Source organism: Zosterops lateralis (assembly GCF_965231275.1).
Source record: "Zosterops lateralis genome assembly, chromosome: 5".
Taxonomy (NCBI): domain Eukaryota; kingdom Metazoa; phylum Chordata; class Aves; order Passeriformes; family Zosteropidae; genus Zosterops; species Zosterops lateralis.
The window spans coordinates 38,692,745-38,717,021 of record NC_139766.1 but is presented as its reverse complement, the minus strand read 5'-3'; the positions used below and the strand labels follow the sequence as shown (position 1 = coordinate 38,717,021).

Genomic DNA, 24,277 nt, shown 5'->3' with positions numbered 1-24,277 from the left:
TTGGCATAAGTTATTCCATATGAGAATAGCCTTTTCATACCATACATAATGGAAAACATCAAATAAATTCACTCTAGTAAAATGACACTTTTGAGTTATCCAGTATTCAGTGCTAACGCAAAGATTCATTCATTTTCTGCATGATTAATACTTTATATTTTTGATGTGAGTTCTTTCTATACACAGCAACAGCTGATTATATTTATCTAAGATTATAAACAATGCTCAGTATGGAGCCTGTTTAGGGATATCTCCTTTCTGCATGCTTTTGTTCTAAGTTCCATGCTTGGCTTTTTGGCAATTCCAGCAGAAAAGAGCCAGCTGCCATGCTAAATGTACAAGGTGAAGTCAGTGATTTCATTCCGTTTTTCTAACTGAAGAAAAGTTTCAATTTTACTTACACACTTGGACGAGTTTGTTGTCGTAAATGTGCAGCTTGGTCAGTTGATCCTGATGCAGACCTTTGTATGGCACTTGTAGACTGAGGTCCAGAAGTGGCCGATGCAATGATTGCAGCAGACAAGAGAGGTGGTGGTGGAAGTGGGGGATTCATATTCTGATTTTATAAGAACAAAAAAAATAACAACAGATGATCAATATTGTTTGATGAGTTCAATCAGCTGGGGGAAAAAAAAAAAAGGCATGATATTCTAAGGAAGTGGAAAAAAGCAACTGAGTCCAGTATTGTTTTGCCTACTGTTACAATATAACTGGAGAGTTAGCTTTGTCTCTATTTCTCTTTTCTTCAGCTTAATATCTTGAAGTTTTGGCAGCTAATTAAGCAAATGACAAGCAATTTCTCAGCACAGGAAAAATGGAAAGCATTGTTTCTAGCTATAACATGTTTAGGATAGGGCTTGACAAAAATTCAGAAGCCTTCCAGGAGGTAGATTTTGCATCCTGCTGCTGACTGTACTTCATAACATGATTGTTTTTGTAACCTGAAGCTGAAACATAATACACAATTCATCTGCAGTGCACCCAAAAGCACCCCTTCTGTGGGCAATTTTCTTTTGATGTATGGGTTACAAAAGCAAGCACAATATGAGGCCATAGTCACCGAGCTATTGTTACCTCTTTCTCCTATTCTTTTAGTTTAAAGAGTTAGCTTTTGAAATTCAGTATTATCAAGATTGGTAATCTTTAACAAATACCCCAGTAAAAAGGCACCGCAGATCATAATGGGGGTCCTGCCTACAGACTTCTGTGCCTTTTGAGAATCAATGGAGCAATTGTTACCTTCTGCTCTGTGAGGCCTTCTTTAGGACCTTGTGTACTGACACTCCTGGGAAAAGGCGCTCACAAAAGGAGAGCTTTTCCCTCCTCCCCCCTTCCAAAAATAACTATTTGTGTTACAACACACACAAAAAGAGTAATAAGTACCTCCCACCTTTGAAAAAGTGAAACTGAATTAATTTCAAACATAATCTTCCTAAAACCCACAAATTTAGAATATTAATTAACAAAATATTCTGGCACTTCCAATACATCATCATATAAATGCATTGCATTACATTATCAGTTTGGAAAATATATAATTGAAAGACATTTTAACTCCCCTCAAATACTGCACTTCTAAAGGGTTTTGCGCTTTTTTTTTTTTTTTTTGTTTTTCTAAACAAAAACCTATATTGAAACTGAGTTTTAGTTCTACACTACGTGATTATTACTTTGCTGCATTTGGTGAAAATGTTAATAAAAAGACAGCTCTTTAAACCAATTTTACACTGCCAAATCACAGTAAAGTACTGCATAATTACAGACTTTCAAACCTAGAGAAAACTGTTTCAGTCAAAATTGTTATGCTTAGCTATGGTATAAATTGCATGTTATATTGTGAGATATTCCTATTTTATTTAAAGCTTTTTTCTGGTCATACATTAACACGTTTGTAAGACCAAATAGGCCTTCTGTATCCAACACTGAACAGAGATGACCTGCTGGAGAAACATCACTGAGGGCTTTGATACTAATAGTTTTTTACAAAAATGGCAATAGCATTTGCTTCGTAATATACCCAACAATTTTTTTAGAGTATCCAGATAATTCACACTGAAATACCAACATTTCTCTTTCAGCTGTTTTACAGCTGAAGTTATTTGTCCCACTCAGTTAGACATTCAGCAAACATCTTAGCTGAATCCAAGCTAAATGTGAGCATTTAACTTTCATGCAACCTATCAATAGAATATCAATTTAAATCTTTTTCTAGGTGTCTAGATTTCTTTATATATGGTAGAACTTGTAAATCCACATTAGGACATGATTAGTTGGAATTCTTGAAAATTAAACCTATTCACGCACAATATCAAGGCTGTCATGGTTTTGTACTTCCTGCATCTCTAAAGATGCTGAACATTGCATTTTATTCATTTGAACACATAACATGCACTGAAGCTTTAGCTGCAATAAAGGCACCTTCACAGCTCTATTTAATTGTGCTTTATTCAGGTTCTGCTCCCCTCCCTGTGTCTATCAGTATGGTAATGAGACCAGCAGTGAGCCACAGACCAATTAAACTCCCAAAGACTTGGCAAGTACTAAGAAATCTAAATAAACTACTTGATAGGCTTTAGAGGACTAACACTCCCAAACTGTGTAAAATAGTTCCAAATGATCTAGCCAAGTTTTCAAGAAGTTTTCTCGCATGTAACCATTTTTCTAGCTGCTGAGAAGCACACCTACCTCCAGGGCACATGCGAGTTTTGATGGCTCCCATAGTCAACATTCCGTGAAAGAATATACACAAACCACATGTGATTCAATAAAATATGCTCAGCCCATAATTAAGAGTATTTTAGGTAGGTGAGGGGGGAAAATTGAATGTTTCTCCAACTACTTTTCAGACACCAGGTGTACTTTCAAGCATATAAAACAGCAAAGAAGTGATAAATTACTTTTTTAAATTGGAAGACGAAAAATTACATTATTTGATAATTAATGTATATTACAAATTCAAAAAGTATCTATACTCATGCTCTAGAAACATATACATATTTCTAAACTTAATTAGGCTGCATTCAGTTAATTGAAGATCAGTAATCACCTCACTCAAAGAATTATAAAAGGCACAGCAGTGGAAAAGAACATTCATTAACAGTCTTCACTCCCACAATGTCTAGGAAAAAATATATGGCTTGCAAAATTCCCTGAGGGCTAACAAATTAAGGCTTATGTTTAACAAAATTCCTAAACTATATGTTATCAAAAACAGGTCTCTCACACATAACCTCATTGTTTCTTCCAGCTGCTTCCTCTTCACAACAAAAGTTGATTTGAATTTTGGTTGATTAAAATTAGGACAGTTCATATTAAAACCTCCCTAACTTACACTATTGAACTTGCACTGGAACTACATGAAAGAGCTAAATGTCATCAGTGTATTATATAATCCTCACAGCTTGTGCCTCATTAATAATAATTCAAACTACCTTGTATTCTTCTACATAAAGAGCAATTTCTCTTTTTGTGCATGTACGAGAGAACAAGACCAGAAAAACTAGGTATTTTTTACTTTTTGAAACCTTCAGCACATACGTGAATGCAAACCATCCAAATATAGACCACCTCTTTCTGCTAGATAAGTGCACACACCAAGACACCATTTCAAAGTCAACATTTCCAATCTGTAGAAGTAGCAGAATGGACATCTAGGTCGATTGCAATCCAAAACACTTCACTTCTCAAGAGACTGTAAAGGCAGACCGAAAGGAAGATATCTCTTGTTGCTAGACTGTTTTTCTGCTGCTGCTTTTGAATGTAATTCTAACTTTGCTGTGGTATATTTCGTTTGTTTTTCCCATATTATGGTTCAAATCACATACTTTAAAATTATTTTTCAGTAAAAATCTACGGCAACTAGATCTCCTCTGTTAGATGACTACCTTATAAATTACATCCATGAATTTCCTTCCAAGTGAGTGAACCTTACATAATTGTATGTGCATATTTTCACCCAACAACTACTGAACTTGACATCTGTTATTTGTATTTTTCAAAAGAACTTTAAAAATTCTGAACATCTACAAGGTTCAAAAATGCCAGTGGCTAAGATAAGCAGACCAATCATTGCCCCAATTAAGGGTAAAGCTGTGGTTGGAAGTCCCAAAGAACAGTGTAAGAGAGAATATCACAGCCAAAAAGCTGTAGCTGTGAGAAGTGTCTCAGTTCATAGCTTCTTCAATTTCAAAGAATCAAACCTCAAAACACAAGCCAAGAAGCAGTAGAGAGCATAAATGGTCACTTGACAAGAACACTCTCATTCCTAAAGCTTCATTATGTCAATTTTGGCTGAAGCATTGTAAATTATTTATTTCATACAATATCAGGTACCAAATAGCATCTTCAAAACATTATTATGGACAAAATAAAATTAATACAATTGGCATTTTTGAACCACCAGAGCAACATAAAAAGTAAAATGCAATCCTATACATGCACATAGATAAAAGAGTCACAGACTCCCTTGGGCTAGGAATTAATCCAAACTGTCTTAGAGAAACTTGTTAGACAGCAAGATAGCCCAAATATCTCCTGTTGACAATAACAATGCCATCTTTCTTACGAGAGATAAGAGAAGGCACTGGCTTTTCCTCCCTTTGAGATTCAGGACAGATAAATGTAGCAAAGATGCATAAAGTTGGAAGTACTGTAAAGGAATATATTCTCTTCTTCACTGATGGGTAATCATGCCTATCCTCTCAGATTTATTTTTTCTCCCTTTAATCTGAGTTTAGCATTATATAAAAGAAGTGAACAAACAGCTCGCTTTCAAAGAACAATTACTTTTGATAGTGTTACAAACACCAAAACAACTGATAGGAAGGACATCAAACAAACCACCTCCATGCTAAAGAAAAACTCATCCTATTCCTATCCAATTTCCCAGTTGCTCAGTACTCAGATATCAAGAAAAAAATGCTAAAGGGAGAAACTTAGAAAAATACAGGAATTTCTACTTACAAAAGCAAAAAAAAAAAAAAAATACAAGAGCAAAAAGACTCAAGCCAACCACTTCTAATGTATTAAAGATAAAATCACAATTGCTCCACAGCTTAAAATTAATGCTCAGAATGTCGGGAAGGGTATTTCCAGAAGGGAAACATCTAGAGAAAGAAGAACATCACTGCTTCTCTTGACTGATCAGAACTATTTGCACATTTCTTAAATGAAGAGTTGATGAAGCAAGAGGAAAAGTGTAAGTAAAAGATATCACAGTCTGCGACTTTACAAACTGCATCATTATCTAATATCATCTATCATAAAAGAACACAGGAATCACCTAAATTCAGCCTGAGCTGCCAGCTTGCATTTTATTCATGCTGAAAAGAAGTCAAGAAGAAATAGAACATTATGTACAGAAGGCTATTGACTTTTAAAGAGGGTGGCAGAGAATAATTCAGGTTCTCAATGGGAATTATATGCCTAATTGGAAACATAAGCAGGAACATGATTATCACAAAGAGAAAGTAGCACCCCAAGACACAGGACAATCATACAGCAGGAGTTTCTCTGCATGCTGCATTTAGCACTGCTATTTAATTCCTGTGAATACCCACGGTGAGATCGCCTTTGAACAAGCTTAAGCAACTAAAGCGCCCAAGGTGGTTTAATGACTTTGAACCAGCACCAAACTATTTTCCTATGTTGGCATCAAATAAAGAACTACTGATTCTTAATAACAAACAGAAATGTTTGTTATTGAGAGCAAAAAAAAGCAACTTCTGAGAGAACTTCTGAAATTATGCATTGACTGCTGTCTGCTCAATCCTCTCCATAACTTGAGTATCTCATAAATCAAATCAATTACTCAATATTTGCAGCCTATATGTTAGCTTGACTTGCCTTCTGCCTAACAGCACCTAAGGTGATTCTGTTTGCTCAGTTCTCACAGGTATTTTCTGAAGGATAGGATGAAAGAAGTATAAAAGACTATGTGGATTAGTATATAAGCAGCTAATTGTTTCTAATATAAAATGTATACCTTTTAGGAGAAAAAAGACCTGAGGGTCCTTCCTGGTGGACACCAACTTGAACAAGAGCCCACAATGTACACAGGTTCCCCAGAGAGGTTCTGAAGTCTTCATCCTTGGAGATAGTCCAAAGCTATTTGGACACAGTCCTGGGCAATTGGTTTTATGTGGCCTTGCTTGAGCAGGGGATGTTAGACTAGACAACATCAAGAGGTCCTTCTAAACTCATCTGCTCCATGACATTAAAATATTAACCTAAATATAATGAGATTATTAACTGTTTCCAGATTAGTATTCATTTAACAGGAGGATTACAAAATAATCCAGATTGAAGGAGTCAATAATTTAATGACAATAAGACAAAGCATTGCTACTGCTCAATCTGCCTTACTCAGTAAGGCAGGCAAAAGCACCTGCTCCATGTAACTGTCAAAATAAAGTCATCTGTCTGAAGAGCAAAGAATGTGAAATACATTAACTTGGATGAGAGCAATTACTACATCACAAAAGATAATGAAAATTTGTGGCATCAGCATGGATATTTAGCTAAACATAAACTTTATGCTACATTCAGGCAAATTTTCAAGATATAGGAATCAGGCTAAAAAGGTAAAAGGGTTATACTATCAATACCTTCTTCACTGAAAAAGACTGTGCAGTATTGCACCCACTTCTGACATGTCACCATGCCAAGAGGAAGTACTGGAGATAATTCAGAAAACAACAGCATCATAATTCAAAGGACTGAAAACTACAATTTAAGAGTTCCAAAGAAAGGTGTCAAAATGCAACCAAGCCACACCTAAGCATTTTTGTAAACAACAGAAAGTTGATACCAGAAGACAGACAATTCTGCCTTAAATTTTGCAGTCAAATGTGTAAAATGATGCAAATGCCAAAAGTTGAAAACAAAACTAGACCTATTTAGCAGCAATGCTATTCATCATATTTTACTTGGTTTAAGGACTGCAAGGAAAGACATCTAAACAAGATCAGGTCTTGGAATTTTTTGTTTGGGTTGGTTGTTTGGTTTTTTTGAAGTGAAGATCTATTATTCAACTGTGCCCTACCCCTCAAAAATTAAGGGCACAATTTTATACTGAAAGAACTTAATTTCAGGAACTCCTATGATTTAAATAAAGTCTTCTTAAGATCCTTTAAAGATCTCTGAAAACTGGTATCCACAATCTTTATCCACAATCTTTACTGCGGTAAGGCTCTGATGAGTACAGTATATGACATTCCACAGTTTTTCTAATATAAGCACAGGAAACTAAAGAATTCCAGTAGGTTTTGAAAAGAAATCTTGCACTTTTTAAAGAAAATGTCATTTTATTTGTTTAAAGGAAACAGCATTGCAATGTATTTCTTCCTTTAAAAGATGGCCATTTGCTACATGTTTTCCTATTGATCTCAAAGAACCTAACTCCAGCATGCTAGACACGTTCCTCATCTGCCACAGGTGTACACACATCTAAAATCACTTTATTTAATGAGGAGATGGCAGACTTTTGAAGCTTATTTCAGATAATCTTGAAAATCTTGAGTTAAGTAAGACAGAAGCACCTGGCAGCTGTGGTTGCAAGTTGATGTTTTTTGTAAGAACCTGCTTGCTTCCCCAAACTTTCCCCCCAGCATAATCTCTTTTCTACTCATGCTTAAAAGGAAGACTGTTCTGGAAGAAAGTGTGCTTCTTGCTACAGAAAAATTACAGAGGAAAGCTAGAGAAATGGATATGTATGACAAGATGCAAACATTGTAGCAATAGGGCTTTTGCTATATTTAAATTCATACCATTGTCTATGATATAGACTCAATTCCCATAAAACCATCATTTCAAATCAGTATGTTGGAACTTGAGAAAAATGCTTACTGTACGAGACCAAAGAAAAATGGGAAGGCTGAGTTTTCTTAAGCAGTACTTACACCAAGGGCAGCTTGGTAGGTAACTTCTGAGGGAAAGGTGAAGGAAGGCCCTGTAGTGACTGGGCTGCTGGGGGGTGGAGTCACAATCAGCCCTGTAGTGCCAATATGAACCTGGGAGAGAGAAAAAACCCAGCAGGTCACTTCTGTGTAGTTTAGTAAGAGCTGGTTTTGACAGAGCTGGAAACTTCATAGTCAAAATCAGCAGTATTCTACTCCTTGTAACTAGAGCTAAATTTTAGTTAGATATTCACACAAACAGTGTTGGATCACACTGCTCACTTTTGTTTTCCACACTGACATTTCTCAGTCTTTGGAGATACATTGAACCAGCTGCATGAAACACACTTTTAACCACTGTCAGTTTTCTTTTTTCTCTATAAAAGGCTGTCAGATCTCAAAGATGTGCAAATAAAGCATATTTACGAGTCCAGGTATAACATCCCTAATACCTCTTGGGCTCCATCTCTTGCTCTCTCTTTTCCCAGAGTGTAATCATTATATGAAAAAGCCAATTTTCCACAAACTACTGAAGAAATGAATAAAGTTGGATAAATGTTTCTACTTACCACAACCAGATAAATATGCTACATGTCTGGAATTTCTGTAACCTTCAAGTTGAATGTTTTACTTCTATAGCATGCATTTTATTAATATTCATTATAATAATCAATTTAGAAAAAAGAAATCAAGAAATCAAATCAATCTCATTTCTAGTTTCCACAGTTAATAAAAATCTTTGTGGCACTTAAGAATATAACAATTGTAAAAAAAACTAGCCTACAAGACCAAAACTACTTGCTAACATTATATAAAAAGTGTTAGAAAATATTTTCTTTAAATGTTGGAAGATAAGTATTTTGAAACAGTTTATTTAATATTAATTAGACATAATTAATAACTTGAAATAAGTAATCTGACAAGATGAGAACCCTTTATAGTTCTGGCTGATTTCATGTGAGTTACCTGAGAGGGGGCACTGCAGGACAGTCCTGTCAGCTCACTTATGCGCGCTGCTGCTGTTGGGTTGCTGGAGCTGATGAGGACGGGAGGACTGATTTCCATGGAGTGGCGGTTCTGAGAAGACTGTGAAGCCTTGTTGGACATGGTGAGGGAGGTAAAAGAGTGTCGTTTTTTGGTGTTTTTCTTAGTATCGGTGTGCTTTTGGGTTGAATTGTTGTGGGCTGCCCCAGAGGTACCTTCTCCAGAGTCAACAGCAGAAACTGAGGGCTTGTCCAATTCTATCAGCTGTTTGGCTGCCGTGTTAAACTACAAAAACCAGTAACATGTTAGTATTTTTTTATTTATAAAAGCCACCCAAACATAACAAAAGATCTCTTTTCCTTTTATGCATAAGATCATTTCAACCATGCAACTTAAAACTGTGGCATACCAATTTACTCTACAAATCAGTCAGTAGAGAGTGACAAATCATTCATTACCAACTCAACACACTCACTGGGCTGGGCTGGACTATCCATCAGAGGTAACATCAACCAACAAAGGACATAATGCCACAGTCCAGACATGCATTAATTCAGCAATAACCACTGCCTGTGTCATCTAAAAGTCAGACTAAAACACAGTGGTCCCCTTTGACCTTATAAGAGAAAAAAATCTGTGTTACAAAACTTCTTGGATGTTTATGTCATTTTCAGCCATTTTTTTGGTTTTGTGTATGACAGAGTCCCACATATTTGCATGTGGGCTCTTGAAGATGTTCCTCCTAGTATCCCTTGGTACTTGTGCACATCTTTAACACTACCAGCAGTGAAAACACAGGCTTCTTAGATGCAGGTTTAAGAACACAGTAGGACAGACTAAATATCCAGCTGTATCAGTATACTGCCTGGCAACAGGCACCTATACAGGCATAAGATGGCATAAAGAGAAAAGAAATATATACAGACAATTTTGTGGAAATACCTTCTCAGCTTCAGAGTTTTCTAATGCAGAGGCACCATCTCTCTGCCATTTTTTCTTTTTTAAGCGTAGCTAAAGAATTTTTGTTCACACTGGGATTTTCTATCTGATAATTTGTAACAACAATACTACATTAAATTCAAACAAATCCTTCCTTTCCAATGAAGAAATGAGGAATCCCACACATTTTCTTCTTACAATGAAATGTAAGCTATATAATGGGGAGGAGGAGAGGAAACCAACAAACAAACCCTCCATATTTTTCAAAAATCCTTTATTTTCAGAAAATCTTAGCAGTATTAGAAATAATAATGTCAGAACTCTCATGTAATCATGAGCTGAAATAACACCAGCACCAGTTTTCTGGACATGTACCACTAAATACGGATACCATTATTTGAAAAGTGTAGCTGATTTATTAGAAAGGAAAGACCTTTCCTGAAGAACATCAGGATGAAAGAATGAAATTAGTCACTGTGGAATTACTATTTCTGCTCTTCAGCATATTATTTTTTTCTATTTATTTTACCATTCTCCTGCAAGTCTTGAGATATGTATTTTGCTCATGAAGAGTTTAAAAGTAGTATTTTATGCCATTGAAACTTTACTAGACAAACAACAAACTATTAATCATGACAGCAACAGCACTGATTTAAATGCAGCTCCCACAAATGACCAGCTTGTATTATGAACACAAGTAGATATCTATAGAAATAGATATATAAGGTGGTGTAAAAGAACAAAGATTTTTTTTAATATAGAAGAGGTTGGCAAGTGATATTTGAAAGATGTCATCTGGAAGAAAATTTCATGCATATACAGAAAAAAAGATGAACACCAGAACTACTGGAACAATGAGAAGTTGACATAAAAACCTTCTACAGAAGAGGAAGAACTACATGGAATGTGGAGGAGGGGCATAAGGGGGATATGAAACAGGATATGAAGTCGAGAATATAGATTTTTTTCCTAAATATTCTTACTGCTGGTCCTTTAGAACACAACTGAAGAGAACTAGAATCACAGAATCATGGAATCACTTGGGTTGGAAGGGATCTTCAAGATCATCAAGTTCCAACCTGTCTACTACGGGCAGGGACACCTCCCACTAGACCAGGTTGCTCAGAGCCCCATCCAAGCTGGTCTTGAACACCTCCAGGGATGGGGCATCCACAACTTCCCTGGGCACCCTGTTCCAGTGCCTCACCATCCTCACAGTAAAGAATTTATTCCTAATATCTAATCAGAACCTATCTTCTTCCAGTTTGAGTCCATTCCCCCTTTTCCTGTCACTACATACTCTTGTAAAAAATCCCTTTCCATGTTTCTCGTAAGAAGGAAGGATAGCAGAAGACAATATCAGAGCAGTAAACAATCCTACGAAAAAGATGGATGCTAGATTTTGCATCCTGCTACTACTCAAGATGGATCATATGGATGAAAATAATGCTGTATTACTTGTGTATAACAGAAGATATAAATACACCGTTTTCTCCAATGAAGCCCATTATTTAGATGATTATTGAATCTTTTATTGGGATCAAACATACTTTAAATAGACCAGTGAAAACATTATTTCATTAGAAAACACTGATAAGAGGCTGAAGGATAGTAGAAACAAGTAGGAAATAAGACCAAAAAAAGCCTACTCTCCTGTTCAGCGTGTCAGGGTCTTATCTGTCATCACAACAAACATGCAGGCTTTTCATCTAATAATTGTATTGATTTTTTTTCAACTTGGATTGAAATTCTTCACATCCTTCCTGAGAATCTAGGTATTCCATCCTGTTGATACAATGGCTGTGACAGTTTCTATTCTATGTAATCTATATTCTTATTTGCAAAGAACTACCTAATCAGAGAAGTCAAGGGATCACAGAGGAATGAAAAGCAAAACCAAAAGGCACTTTGCTAACAGCACCCCAAGGTACCTGTTACACCTAATTATATTTGTTTACCTCCAGCAGCTATCAATGCTTGCAGAATCTTATTACTCTATACAGTGAACAACTTATTAAGGAAAAGTTAAGGCTTGCCCATGGGATCAATTAAAGACTGATTCAAATATAAGCAGCCTACTGTGCTTTTTTATGCAGAGAAACAAGCAAATGACTGTTGCACAAATCTGAAGGTGGAAGAGAACTGATTACTGGCCTCCTCTTTGAAGTAACCTGAGGACAGCAACAGCTGCAGAATGTTTTACAGAGTGCAGTTTTCTTCTCTTCCTTGATAAGAGAAATTAAGAACCTGCATGCATTCTCCAATGAAATGGCTAGCAGACAAGGGACTGAACCCAAGGCATGCTATGAAATGTTTCAATCTAGCATTCCTTTCTGCAACAAATACCTATCTATGTATCTAGGCCTGCAGTTTCTACATCAGTTGTTATCCTAAACAGACATATTTTCATTGAGACTTCTTTACTTCAATCTTCATATTCACTTTTTTTTCTTTTTTTTCCCATTTAACAAAATCTTTACTGTAACAGGAAGCCTGAAATCTAATTCCCTTTCCCACCAAACTCCAGGAAACTGAAGAACTTTCCAAACAGGGCAAGGCACAGGCAGCTGGCTGAGCTGCTTCTCAGCACTGCAGCAGGGCTGAGGTCAGCACACAGCTTTCATCTGCCTGCAGATGTCTGCAGGAATTACCACTACTGCAAGGTCTCATAGAGTTGTGCTATGCTACACTTATTTTACAAATTAATTCAGGTGTTCTTTACTCACACAAAAATAAACAAAAGCTGACATAATTTTCTACAGATAATTTGAATGAAAAGTGATTCCTTTTCCCTGATTTTTATTCTATTCTGGGCATTTATATTTGTTTAAAAAGTGTTAAACTAGGTCAAAACATTCAATTTGAGGTCTAAGAAATGTATATTGTACCCAGAACTGCAATAGATGCAGAAAAATTCCAATAATATCTATTTAGTTATGCATAATCTTTCCTTTTGGAACAGAGATAACTACAAGTGTTAACTGATTGAATAGAATCACTCTTAAAATTTCTCTCAAAATATGTTGTCTTACTTCTACTATTAGCACAAATTTAATAAGTGAAAGTTAGAAAATAAAACATCAGAGTAGTGAACATTGAATCATAAAAGGGCAAAATTTGCCCTCAAATACAATCAGAGATTTTCATGGACTTTAACATCACCTAAAATTTTATCGTCACTGTACAAGAAATATCACAATTATGACACCTATACTACAGAATAAACATCACAGACTACACCCATTTTAAAGCCAATGACTTCAGAAAATCTCTAGTAAATGGAGCTACTAACTCATATTTTTAAACAAAAGGATGTGGACAAACATACACAAGATAAAAGGTATGTCTGTCATTATAATAGAATGGAATTCCCTAAAAAAAGGCAATGATTACAGTATTGGGAAATGCAATGAAAACTACCATGTAAAAATCTTTCAGAAGTATTAATTACTTCTCATCTTCGTGGTCTTTCATAAAATAGATAAGAATGGTTTTCTGTGCTTGTTTCTCTCAGTTGTCTGTATATTTTCCAGAACAATAGTTATATACTCTCAGAAACCAGGCATTTCAAAATTCAAACCCACACTTTACTGCACATCTCTTTACTGCCCTCCACCACAGCGTGCATTTCAGTTTAGTATATACTGAAAAAACCCACCTATCTGATTTGAAGTAACTCCTAGGGTATAATTTATCATTCTAGACTTTCCATTCCATACTTCAGTGGGGATTTGAAAATGTGTACTTACTTATGTGTTAATGCCTGTCCTAAAAGGGTTAATTGAAAATACATTTTCTTAGTTGATGGAATCAGTCTAAAAACATTAACAGAAATACATTTTGTGACTCTCATTTTTACATGATATTTTTCAAGGCCACATCTCCTTTTTGCAGCTTTTGTAGAGATAGGAATGTAGTTAGCTAAATAGCTCAAGTGGCAGGCCTAGGAAAGGGCTTTTTTTAACAAGGCTGAGTAATTTAGTTTGAAAAAACTACAAAAAGCTTTACTGGCTGAATTGAAGGGGCAGTTAATTGCAAGAAGCTAGGAAAGAATACCCAAGGGCAAGAAATTGTTAAATTGGCTTTTAAAAACTTCTTAAACTGAAGCCAAAATTGCACTAAGCAAGTTGAAACATTTTTGGTCTTCTTGTTTTCACAGTCATGTGAAATTTTCTATCCCCAGGTATACTGATCCTTACATCAAACTATAAAAATATATATTTTCCCTTTTAAAAATAATAAATTCTATTTTGATTGAAATCAGTAAGGTTTTTTGAAGTTCTCATCTCATCATAGGATTGAGAAATTCAATTAATAAAACCTGACTTGATTCTTAGTATGGTAACACATTTCTTTGACCTGAAGTACATATTTCTCATCCCAGAGATAATGTGAAAATACCTTTTTCTTTCATAATTTTGCCTCATTTATTTAAATGAAATAGTGTCAGTGCAGGGAAGTGTATCTTACCAAGTATTCACAGCATACCTATCAGAAAAGAACAAACACTATTCCAAACCTTTGTATCTTTCTGTAATGCAAATTTGAATAATAATTGTAGCTGTACACACTGTTCCTAATTGCTGATGTCATTTTATAAAAAGATATAGCTTTCAACTCACAAAATTTAAAAGGTTGGGGAAATTTTTTCAACTGCTACCTCTTACTGTTAATTGTTGTAACACATATGAGGAATGCAGGAAGATACAGAAGATTTTATATATGGCTCTGTTGATGAAAAAGCTGATCCTTTACCTGCTGAAAAACAACCTGTATCTTTTGACATCCTAGCTGCATTAATTCAGTTTTGAGAGGTGGATATTACGAACAGTGCAACACTAACTATTTCTCTGACTTGCTGACTGTTTTCATTTTGTGGCTAAGTGTGGTTTGGGTTGATTGCATGACTCCGGTATTAACAAGAAAACATAGTGCCTGCCTCCAATTACACTCATTTCAATTCCATTCAATAAAAATAGGTATGAAATAGCTAAGTGAAAATCACTGGTTCAACTGCTGAGGCCATTAACTTTCCCAAAAAGCATTTTAGGTCTAAGATTATTTATATCTCAGGTAATTTTAGAGTCATCACCAGTACTGATTATTTTTCCTTTTAGATAATTTAACACACAGTGGGCACAGCCTTACTGAGGACTGAGAACTCAGTACTTTACTCACCTCAACATACGAAATTGGAAATATTCCTATCTTGTCAGCCAGCATTCCTTCTGCCCAGTTTTCATCCACACGGCGAATTACAGTCAGAACATCATCCTGTGTGAACATGCAGTGATTACGTCTCCCAGCTCTAATTTAACTTCTCATTTAATTTTCCTCCAGAACACAGGAGTAATCAGAGAAGGCAAGACATGGACAAGAACCACAGAGAAGGCACTCTGTAAGAGCAATATGCTGCTTTGGGGGTTGAAGTCACTTCAAGCTGTTCTGTTTCCTATTTTGTCAGAGTTCAACTAACTGCCCACATCTCAGTGACCTGACTTTGCCCTTAGTGCCAGTCCTCCTGTCATAGTCAGCCCATGTTACTCATCAGCCCCCCTTTATTTCCTTGGCATTAATCAACAGAACCACATCCATTTTCCTTCTCAACTGACTCATTACCTAACCTTCCCTAGATGTTGTTTTTCTACTTAAGTACTTAAGAACATTGCTAGTGATATGACTTCTTTCACATCTGCAATTTGAATGTTTCTTTAGAAGAGGAAATGTTCTAAATTCACAACATAGGTTATGTCTCATAAATTAGGAACATCACTACAGCAATTATGAAAAAAATGCATTTTCAAAAATAAAACATCAGAAAAATTACATGTAATTTAGAAAGAGAAGGCAGAACTAATCAACATAGGAGAAATACTTGCAGAATTACTTGTCCTTTTCATATGTGTGCAACTCCAATAAGAAATGCAGATAAGACTACAAAACAGTTGTATAATTTCTTATCCAAGTGAATGAAATTATCAGAAGAAAGTAGTAATTATATTTTCTATTTACCTTTGCAAATGGTAAACAGTCTTTATCTGCTTCCTTGTCTTTCACTTCAAAATCATAAAGTGCTTTGCACTGAGGCGGAGGTTGAGGTAAAGGTTTAATAATCTGAACAAAATTGGTAGGAAAAAAGCCATGGATGCCATTGACTTCTCCATGATACCAATTTTCATCCACCTGTCGACGTAAAATGATGATGTCTCCTTTACTGAATTTAAGATCTCCAGGTTCTTTTCCCTCGTAGTTATACAATGCTTTGGCACATGGTAACTGAGGTACACCCTAAAGAAAAAGAAAACAATAAGAGATCATTAGAATTAGATGAGCATTACTAAATAGAATTTATATTGTATTTTTGAGGATGTGAATGAAACTGCAAAGTATGAAATTGCAAAGTAAAATTATACACACATTTTATTGCAATGATTCTATTGATTTTACCCACACAAGTGAGAAGAGCTTCTGTTCTCCAGTCTCAAGATCCCTCTAAGTTTCATTATGATTTTTAATCATTAAAAGTTGCCAGACACATGAAAGGCAGAAAAACATAATACTTTAACCCTCATATACTAATTCACTAAGATTAAACATTAAAAAAAAACAAAGTAAGCAAACTGGAGAGCAATCTGACCGCTTGACAGACCACCAGCAGAAATATGCCACAAGAAAATACAACACTGGAATAAAAAATTTGCTATAAGACCTTTAAGGCAGTTTTCCTGCCTGACTTTCTTATTATCTTCCTCACCTTATTTACTTCATGGGCAGAGAATAATAAGGACATAATGGAGGTGTTTTCCAGCTTGAAAAACAAATCTCAGTTTATTAAAAATGAAAAATTTCATCCTGGAGCAACTCTAGTAATTCAATTATTTATTTCAAACCACAGCTAATAAGGATTACTGGAAAAGATCTGTTGAAGGTGTGCATCCTTGGGTTTCCTTCACTTGATTCCTCCATAACATCTGAAAACTATAGATCATTGCTGCTTCTCTTGAATGCATATCAGAAGGATTGGAATTTAACACGGTCATCCTTCCTTATATATATTGCAGGTATTATTTTTTAATTGCTCAGCCTATATCTCCAAACTTTGCAAGAGACAGCAATAAAACTCTACAACTCTAGTGTTAGGGCTATTGCCTTCAAAACTCTTTTTTCTCCAAATTTAAATCCTGGAGGGGTGCTTACCCCCTTAAGGATGCAAACAGCAGTAACTTGCATTACTAATAGAGCCTTTCCAAAGGAAAGGCAACCGTTATAGTCAGACGAGCAGAGTATTTCACAGCTTTGACAAAAGCCCATATGGAAAAGGCAAAATTTAATTAAATTCAAGGTTGCCGATATTTGCCACATCAACCTTATGGTATGTCTCTCAAGTTTTCCACCAGCCCAGATTGTAAATTGGAGTTCCACTTGCAATATCTCAAGAAGTCACATAGAATGTAAGGAAATTAATTCTCAGAAGGAGTTATCACTTTGAGTCTGTCCATTGGGCAGAAGACAGAGTTTTGATAATGTTTCACATTTAGCAATATTTTGTCTTTCGATATAATCCAATTTGGTTGAACAGCTTTAATTTTTTGTCCATGCACATTAATGTCTCAAATGTATAAATAATATCTCAAAGATTAACTTCTCTAGTAACCTTTTTTCTATACCAAACAGTCAAAGGAAAACCATGTGTATATACATAGGTATAGAGAATGATTTACATATGAATACAGGAAAAATCAAAGTTCATTCTATTGTCTCCAGCATGAATATGAAAAATAATATATTAGCAAGTTCCGAGCAATTGTTCATAATCAGTCAACTTCAGACTGGAGAAATCATTTTCCTTCATGATCACATTTAATTGCATGAGTGCACAATGATGACACACTCTATACAAACCTGGATACGGAAAAAGACACCAACTAGAGAATTTGTGGGCCTCAGCTGAGTGAAGGCAAAATTAATGGTCAGAATAGAAGAATTTAAAAATCATATATATATATGCACATATATGTGTTTTTTAGTTTTATGGTCTCTGCAGAGTAAACAGACAGAATGAAGGAAGCAGTCAGTGTAGATGGAGTAAGAACAAGTGCAAAGAGAGAACTGTGGGGGAGAGGAAGCAAAAGGAAACACACCTCTAAACAAGAGAGGGAACACCGCTTGCTTATCCCTTTCCATCACAATAACAAACAAGCAAACAAACAAGCAAACAAAAGGATTAGGAGCCAAGAATTATTGGACACAAAGCAGGTACCAGGCAATTATGGCTACTACAGGATATAGAAATCTCTCTTGGTAGAGAGACTGGAGGTAATATTTTAACTTCTCCCAGGAATCGCCTCATTGTCCTGGGAGAAAGCTTTCTACATCCCCATGCTGAAAAATAGGTTTTAGATTAGCTTTGTTGGAAAAAAAATCTCTTAAAAAACAAACAGAACAAGCTAGGAGTACCAGTGCAGATCATGTCAAATCAAACTCATTAGTCATAATTTAATTGTTAGAAATCCATATTGCATTTATGCAGTTTATCACAAAGGCTCCCACAAACAAATCCGCATACAAAAGTACAAACATCTGTTCATGTTTTATAGGAAGTTCCTTTCCCAGTGTAAAGGTTGACTTTCTGCAAAGCTTGTTTCCCACGTTAAATAGAAATGGTTCCAGTCCATAATTCCAAATAAAACAAAGTTCAACAACACACTGCTCCCAGCTGGACTGCCAGGGATTAAAGAGAAGTAGTTAAATGACTGAGAGAAGTGGATGACTTCTCCTTCTGTCCCAGGGGGAGGATGAAGTGACAAAGAGGAGGTGCAATGGGCAGGGCTGCTTTCAGGGGCACAGGATCAAGAGCCCTCCAACACCATCTTGACATTCCTCCTCCTCTGAGCAACCTGGAGCCACGGCTCACGGCCGGCGCCTTCCGGGCCCTTGTGTTGGGCAGCTCCATCCCCCCTGTGCCCCTCTGGCTGCTCACCAGCAGAGATGGCCACGACACAGTTTACATTTCACTCCATGTCTCTCACTCGGCCAAGCATCAAAGAAAGGCTTTGGAAGAAAAACTTTGCAGCCTACCCATAAGTTTACAGTTGCCACTTACCCTGCCAGCTCTTTGAGGAAGCATCAACAACAACAATAATAACAACAAAACCAAGACAGAAACCATTTTAGGAAATGAAAATATGAAATTCAGAAAGACTCCACACAATAGGTTCTTGGAATTATTTCCTTAGTCCTTATGGAAAAATATCTGAACTTCTAAAGCTACTGCTGGTAGACAAACTGTTTTAATTAATTTTTAGCTAAGGCATGGATGTACATATATTTCACATGCCAGACTCTTTTAAAGAAAATAATATATGATGACATCAAAACAAATGGCTTAAAAAGAATATGAAAAAATGCATATGCATTCATATGCATTCATATATGAGGCTCAGGTTCCTCAGTTTTCTTCTCCTAACCCAGATATTTTGTCTTAGAAACCTATGGAATGCACAATTTTGCTCTTTGGATTTATACTTTTGTTCTCAGTCACCTTATTTTGAAATTTACTTTTGTTTTTTAATGGGCAATATGCAACTGTATGTATTTTTCATAAGCTTACGCCAAGAGAAACTCATGCCTGCGGAGAAACACAAAATCTGATTTCCTTTAAAAAGGAGTTTCAGTGGCAGAAGCCCAAATGTAAATATGCTTACACTGGCACAAAACAGTGCACATTCTGTACTTACTGCACTTGAAGAACCAACATAAGCTAAAGTAGTAAAAAATAGTAAATCCTGTCTCAATGAAACAAATGGAAGAGATGCTGGATCAGCTGCATCTGTGTTTCTTTAGAAGCCTCCCAGACACGGTGCTGGTAGTTGTCACTCCTCCAAGCAAGCAAGGCATTCCCTGTTCTCTGGCTGCAAGGTTGGGAAGTGGCCTGGGCTTCCCCATGAGCCACTAGAATTTACATCCACAATAATTACACTGGTTTCACCTGTCTGAGCTTCTCAGACACCGAGTGTTATCAAGAGGCCAGGAAGCAGTACCTTTTATAGAAGTATTGCTTATGTTGGTAGTAAGATAGACAAAAACACTTTTCTGAAACTGGCTACATGGACAATCAACACTTCCAGAAAAATCCAGCCTGTTCAGATACCTCAGCAGCAGCTTTTAGGCCCACCTTTCTTAACAGAAATCTAAAAACTGGAAGTTGATCCATGTCACAAGTTGATCTTTAACATCCATTATTTGCAACTTTTTTACAAGGAAAGACAGAAAATTGATTTTTCTTCACCAACGTTTTTGTTTTCTTAAACAAAATGTGGAAATGATGCCTTAAGTTTTAGCTTTCATGTTTTTCAGATTCTGTGCTGCCTAGGGATGTAGTTCTGAGCCTCGTATTAAGGCTCTCTTCACAGAGTAGGTAGACAAAACAAATCCTTTTCCTGCTGAGAACCAAGGACAACTTTCAGGCCCCAAAGCATAAACAAGGGTGGACTGAAGGGAGGAACAAGAAGGATGAGACCTCAAAACCTGAAGCTGCAATTGGACAATTAAACCCCAGTATGCAAATAAACTAAAACTTGTAAAAGTGTAAGACCTCTAAGTCTACCCTGGGTGTAGCCCTGGTCAGGCTCCTGTCCTGCCCAAGGTGTGCCCTTAAAGGCCTTTCAATAAATATCTCCTTTATTCTCAAGCCTGTTCAGTCTGTTTCAGGTCAGCCTTCCCATCACCATGCAGTTCCTAAATCAAACAAAGAGTCACATTAATAACCACAACAAGATGAGAAACTATCACGAAAAAATCTCAATTACACAGCAATTTACACAGAAGTGCAGTAAGTTTAGTGATACAGAGGTACATTCTTCAGCCAACTCTTTTTTTTTTTTACTCCAAATAACCAGTATTTTAAGACATACTTGATTGCCAGTGAAAGGTGTTTTTACATAAGGATAACATAATGCAAATGTTTGCAGCCAAAACTTGTTTGCAAGGCAGATTTGGGTCAAGTGAGTTCTCAATGTGTACATTCTCCAGTAGGTACAGGTAAACCTGAGATTTCCTCTTCAGACTCTTAGTCATTCAAATCTTTTGAAGGACAATATTGCTTCTTTTAATCTTCTGGTCTATTCTATTTCATATTATTGCTTTCTTGATTCAAATCTTCCAAGTGGATCCTTCCTATTACTCTTTTTAAAGTGTATTTTTGCTTCCTTGCCTTCTTTGACTTTACTAAGCTGTCCAGTCCTGGATGCAAGAACAACCCCTTTTGCACCTGTATTTTTATGTCTCTTTAATCTCACTGGCTCCAATAAGTAGTTTCAAGACTTAATTTATAGCCACCTGATCTGTGTAATTCAATTTTCTTTGTTTCAGCCTCCTTTGTTCCTTCTCTGCTTGTATTAAACTTTTCATGTATTTTGAGACATAGAGCATATGAAAATACCTTACCGAAGACTGCTTTTCAAACTGCTTATATTAAAGATGTGTTTTCTTAAGTAGGATTTCCTTCTAAAGGAAGGAAATATGTTCTCTATATTAAGATACAGGTATATTGCTTTGGCCTGAAAAAATTACTCAGTTTGGTAGGACAGACCAACCTAGAGACGGTAACATTTGAAACTAAATCTCCCTGGGTTTTTGAGCTCCAGAACACAGTGTTTCCATAATCCAAGAAGAATGTTAAAAGCTGACTCCCTGCATTTACTTTTCTCATCTAAGGAACAATTCAAACAAGGTCAGATTTGTGCAAAGAAAGGCTGACTTGAGTGTTATTCATCAGTACCCAACACTAACTTGTTAGAGTAATCACCTTTACACACTTCTGCCATCAGAACTATCTCAGAAGCCTGGAGAGGTCATCAATACAAATGAAGTTTTTTCTAGATAAAGTGTCTCTGAGGCTCCTGCTCTCTGGATGGCAAAAATGTAAGTTATTTTTATGTCAGGAGACTGTATCAAGTTGCCAGTATACTGTAATAACTGTAAAAACAAACCTTTGGTAACTTCTGATATAAATTGCTATGGCTCTACTGAATATTATAAATCAGGGTTTGGGGTTTTTTATGTAATAGTTCATTAGATTAAAGAAGTGAGCAATGTTAATGTTGGTAACTATATTCATTTCCACTGGTTTCTTGTGATACAGTTGTACTAAATCTCATTTTTCTCCTCACACATAAAGTAAATAACCGAACATTTGACACAGAATTTTAAAACAGTGCAGATTTGTAGTTATTTTGAGATGCTATATTCAAATATAGTTACTGGCTATACACCTTTTGATTTTAATAAAAGTAGAAGTTTAGCATGAATAGGAAACAAGCCAGCCATGTTACCCTGATTAAAGAGATCAGATTTGAAACCCAACTGTGTGTAACTTAATCCATATAACAATCATAATTTTGAGAAAAGATTACTTTAGGAAAAATACCAAGGTAAGGATATAAAATATAATCAAGCCAACATATTTATTATATGTTTGGAAAACTCAATTATGGCAATCAGCAAAAGTTTTAGGATCTTGGTAAATGAAACAGGATTATATTTTTACTCTTGCGTAATTCAACTGAAGTTAAAAATTCTTTACTAGACTTGACTAATTTTCAAGGTTTCAGCCATCTAACACAGGTTGACACCTCCTAGAGCCCTTTGCCTGACTCTTTTGAGTATTTTGCCAGTTAACTTTGCTCTTAGTAAACTGCAGAAGAATTTCACAGCACAGACTCAGAGAAACCTGTATTTTATAGCAGAGAGGTAGCTCCTTTATTTATGTAAGCAATTCTTATGTGTTCTTTTGAGGTAAATTCTCAATGGCCTTCTTAAAGTATCCATTTTATTAAACCCTTTTTGCTTCTTCTGTCTTAACAGCTTTTAGAAGAAAACATTTTGGCTTTTTTTTTCTTTTTTTTTTTTTTTTCTTTTTTTTTTTTTTGTCTGATGTTCAGAAATAAATATAAGGTTGTTTAATGTAAGTATGAGCAACTCTTTCCCACAAAGTTGTTTTGAAATTAAAAGCTGGAATAAAGGAGAATGAAAGGAATTTAAAAGTATTGCCTTAAGGCCTAAGCAATCACACTAATAATATGGAAGGTTAGGAAGGGACATTTTTGAAGGGCACTTCTCCCAGTCCCTTTCTGTCACTTTTGTAAACATTTTTTTTTTCAAATTAAAAAATGTATCTTCAGAATGGTGCCTTTTTTCCTTTGCGTAGTCAAAATGCAAAGTTCTCAGCTACTTCTTTTCCCAAAGTTTCTTAAGAAACTTCTGTACATTTTCCACTGAACTAAACTCCTAAGTTAATAAAATAAGTAAGTAAAAAAAAGGAGAAAATAGAGGAAAAAATGTCCCCAAATATTTTAACTGTATGCACTTGACAGGCTCAAGATTGCTTTTTCTACAAGCAAACAAAATGAATTATGAGAAAAGTGCTCTGCACAGGAACGACTGCAGAGGTAACTTTCAAGATGCAGAAGAGAATGCAGGTCTGTTGATTTGCATATCAAACAATTCCATTCCGAATCTTTAAAAACCTTTCAACTAATTGTTTACTACAAAACATTTCTGCTTTGAAAAACCCCAGATCCTTGTAAGAATGTAAACAAAACCTTAAATTGTGCACTACATAGAGCTAGGATGCTTATATAAAATAGCTATTCCAAAAAGCAATGATTTGTTTGAAAGATCTGCTTTTATAAGCTGTTGCACCAACACCACTGTTCAAACTGAAAGTGCCACTCTCTCCATTGGTTCTTTTGGTATGTTATGACTCATAGGTATTTGATGTCTCCATCAAACTTAATTTTTCTTGTCCCAGTGCCACCATACAGCAGCACGGATCTCCTCATCTCTTTTAGCACAGAGTTAATACGCAGCACAGATTCACTCTGCACTTAGGTTCTCCCAGTAGTGTAATTGCCAATGCAGTCTCTTTTCAGGTAATATTACCTATGGCTTCTAAGGCAAAAACACTGCATACTGCAAGAAGGAGGAAAGAGAAAAACATGCACCCCTCTTGGCAAGGATACCTCTACAACTCTGAGACTGGATAGTGGGACTTACTAGTCCTACTGTGAAGTGCCACTAACTTCTGTACATCCCTGAAGAAGTCTCAGTGTGGGATGTTAGAATACACCTAATGTTCCCAATTATATCCCATTTTTCATTATTAAAGCCCCCACGAACATCCAAAGTTACAAAAGTGGGAACACCGAGTGCTTTGGAAAGTTTTGTTGTTCCAAATTCCTCTACCCCTATAAAACTGCAATTGTCTCCCAGTTATTAATTTCATCTTTTTGAAGAACAGTTTGGAAAAATAAAAATAGATGCAGTTGATTACTAATCCACTAAGGTACTTCTATTTTTTTTCTAGTTGGCTTCAAAAAAGTGTCTTTATAATTGTAAGACAAACTTTTTTTTTTTTTTTTTTTTTTTTTTTTTTTTTTTTTTTTGCCGGAGGGAGAAAA

The 24,277-nt window shown here is 35.8% G+C and overlaps 1 protein-coding gene across 3 annotated transcripts in view; it reads right to left on the bottom strand.

The window, feature by feature from the left end:
- SH3RF1 (SH3 domain containing ring finger 1) overlaps positions 1-24,277 on the bottom strand; it is an 82,884-nt gene that overhangs the window by 16,342 nt on the left and 42,265 nt on the right. For all 3 annotated transcript variants that reach the window (XR_014590230.1, XM_083862408.1, XM_083862409.1), the window contains exons 3-7: positions 15,831-16,106; positions 14,997-15,092; positions 8,862-9,164; positions 7,899-8,009; positions 402-556 (exon numbers count right to left, since the gene is read on the bottom strand). Coding sequence is in view for 2 of the 3 variants with exons in the window: in XM_083862408.1 (XP_083718534.1) it covers positions 402-556; positions 7,899-8,009; positions 8,862-9,164; positions 14,997-15,092; positions 15,831-16,106 (941 nt within the window). In the remaining variant the exon portion in view is untranslated. The remainder of the gene's footprint in view (positions 1-401; positions 557-7,898; positions 8,010-8,861; positions 9,165-14,996; positions 15,093-15,830; positions 16,107-24,277) is intronic.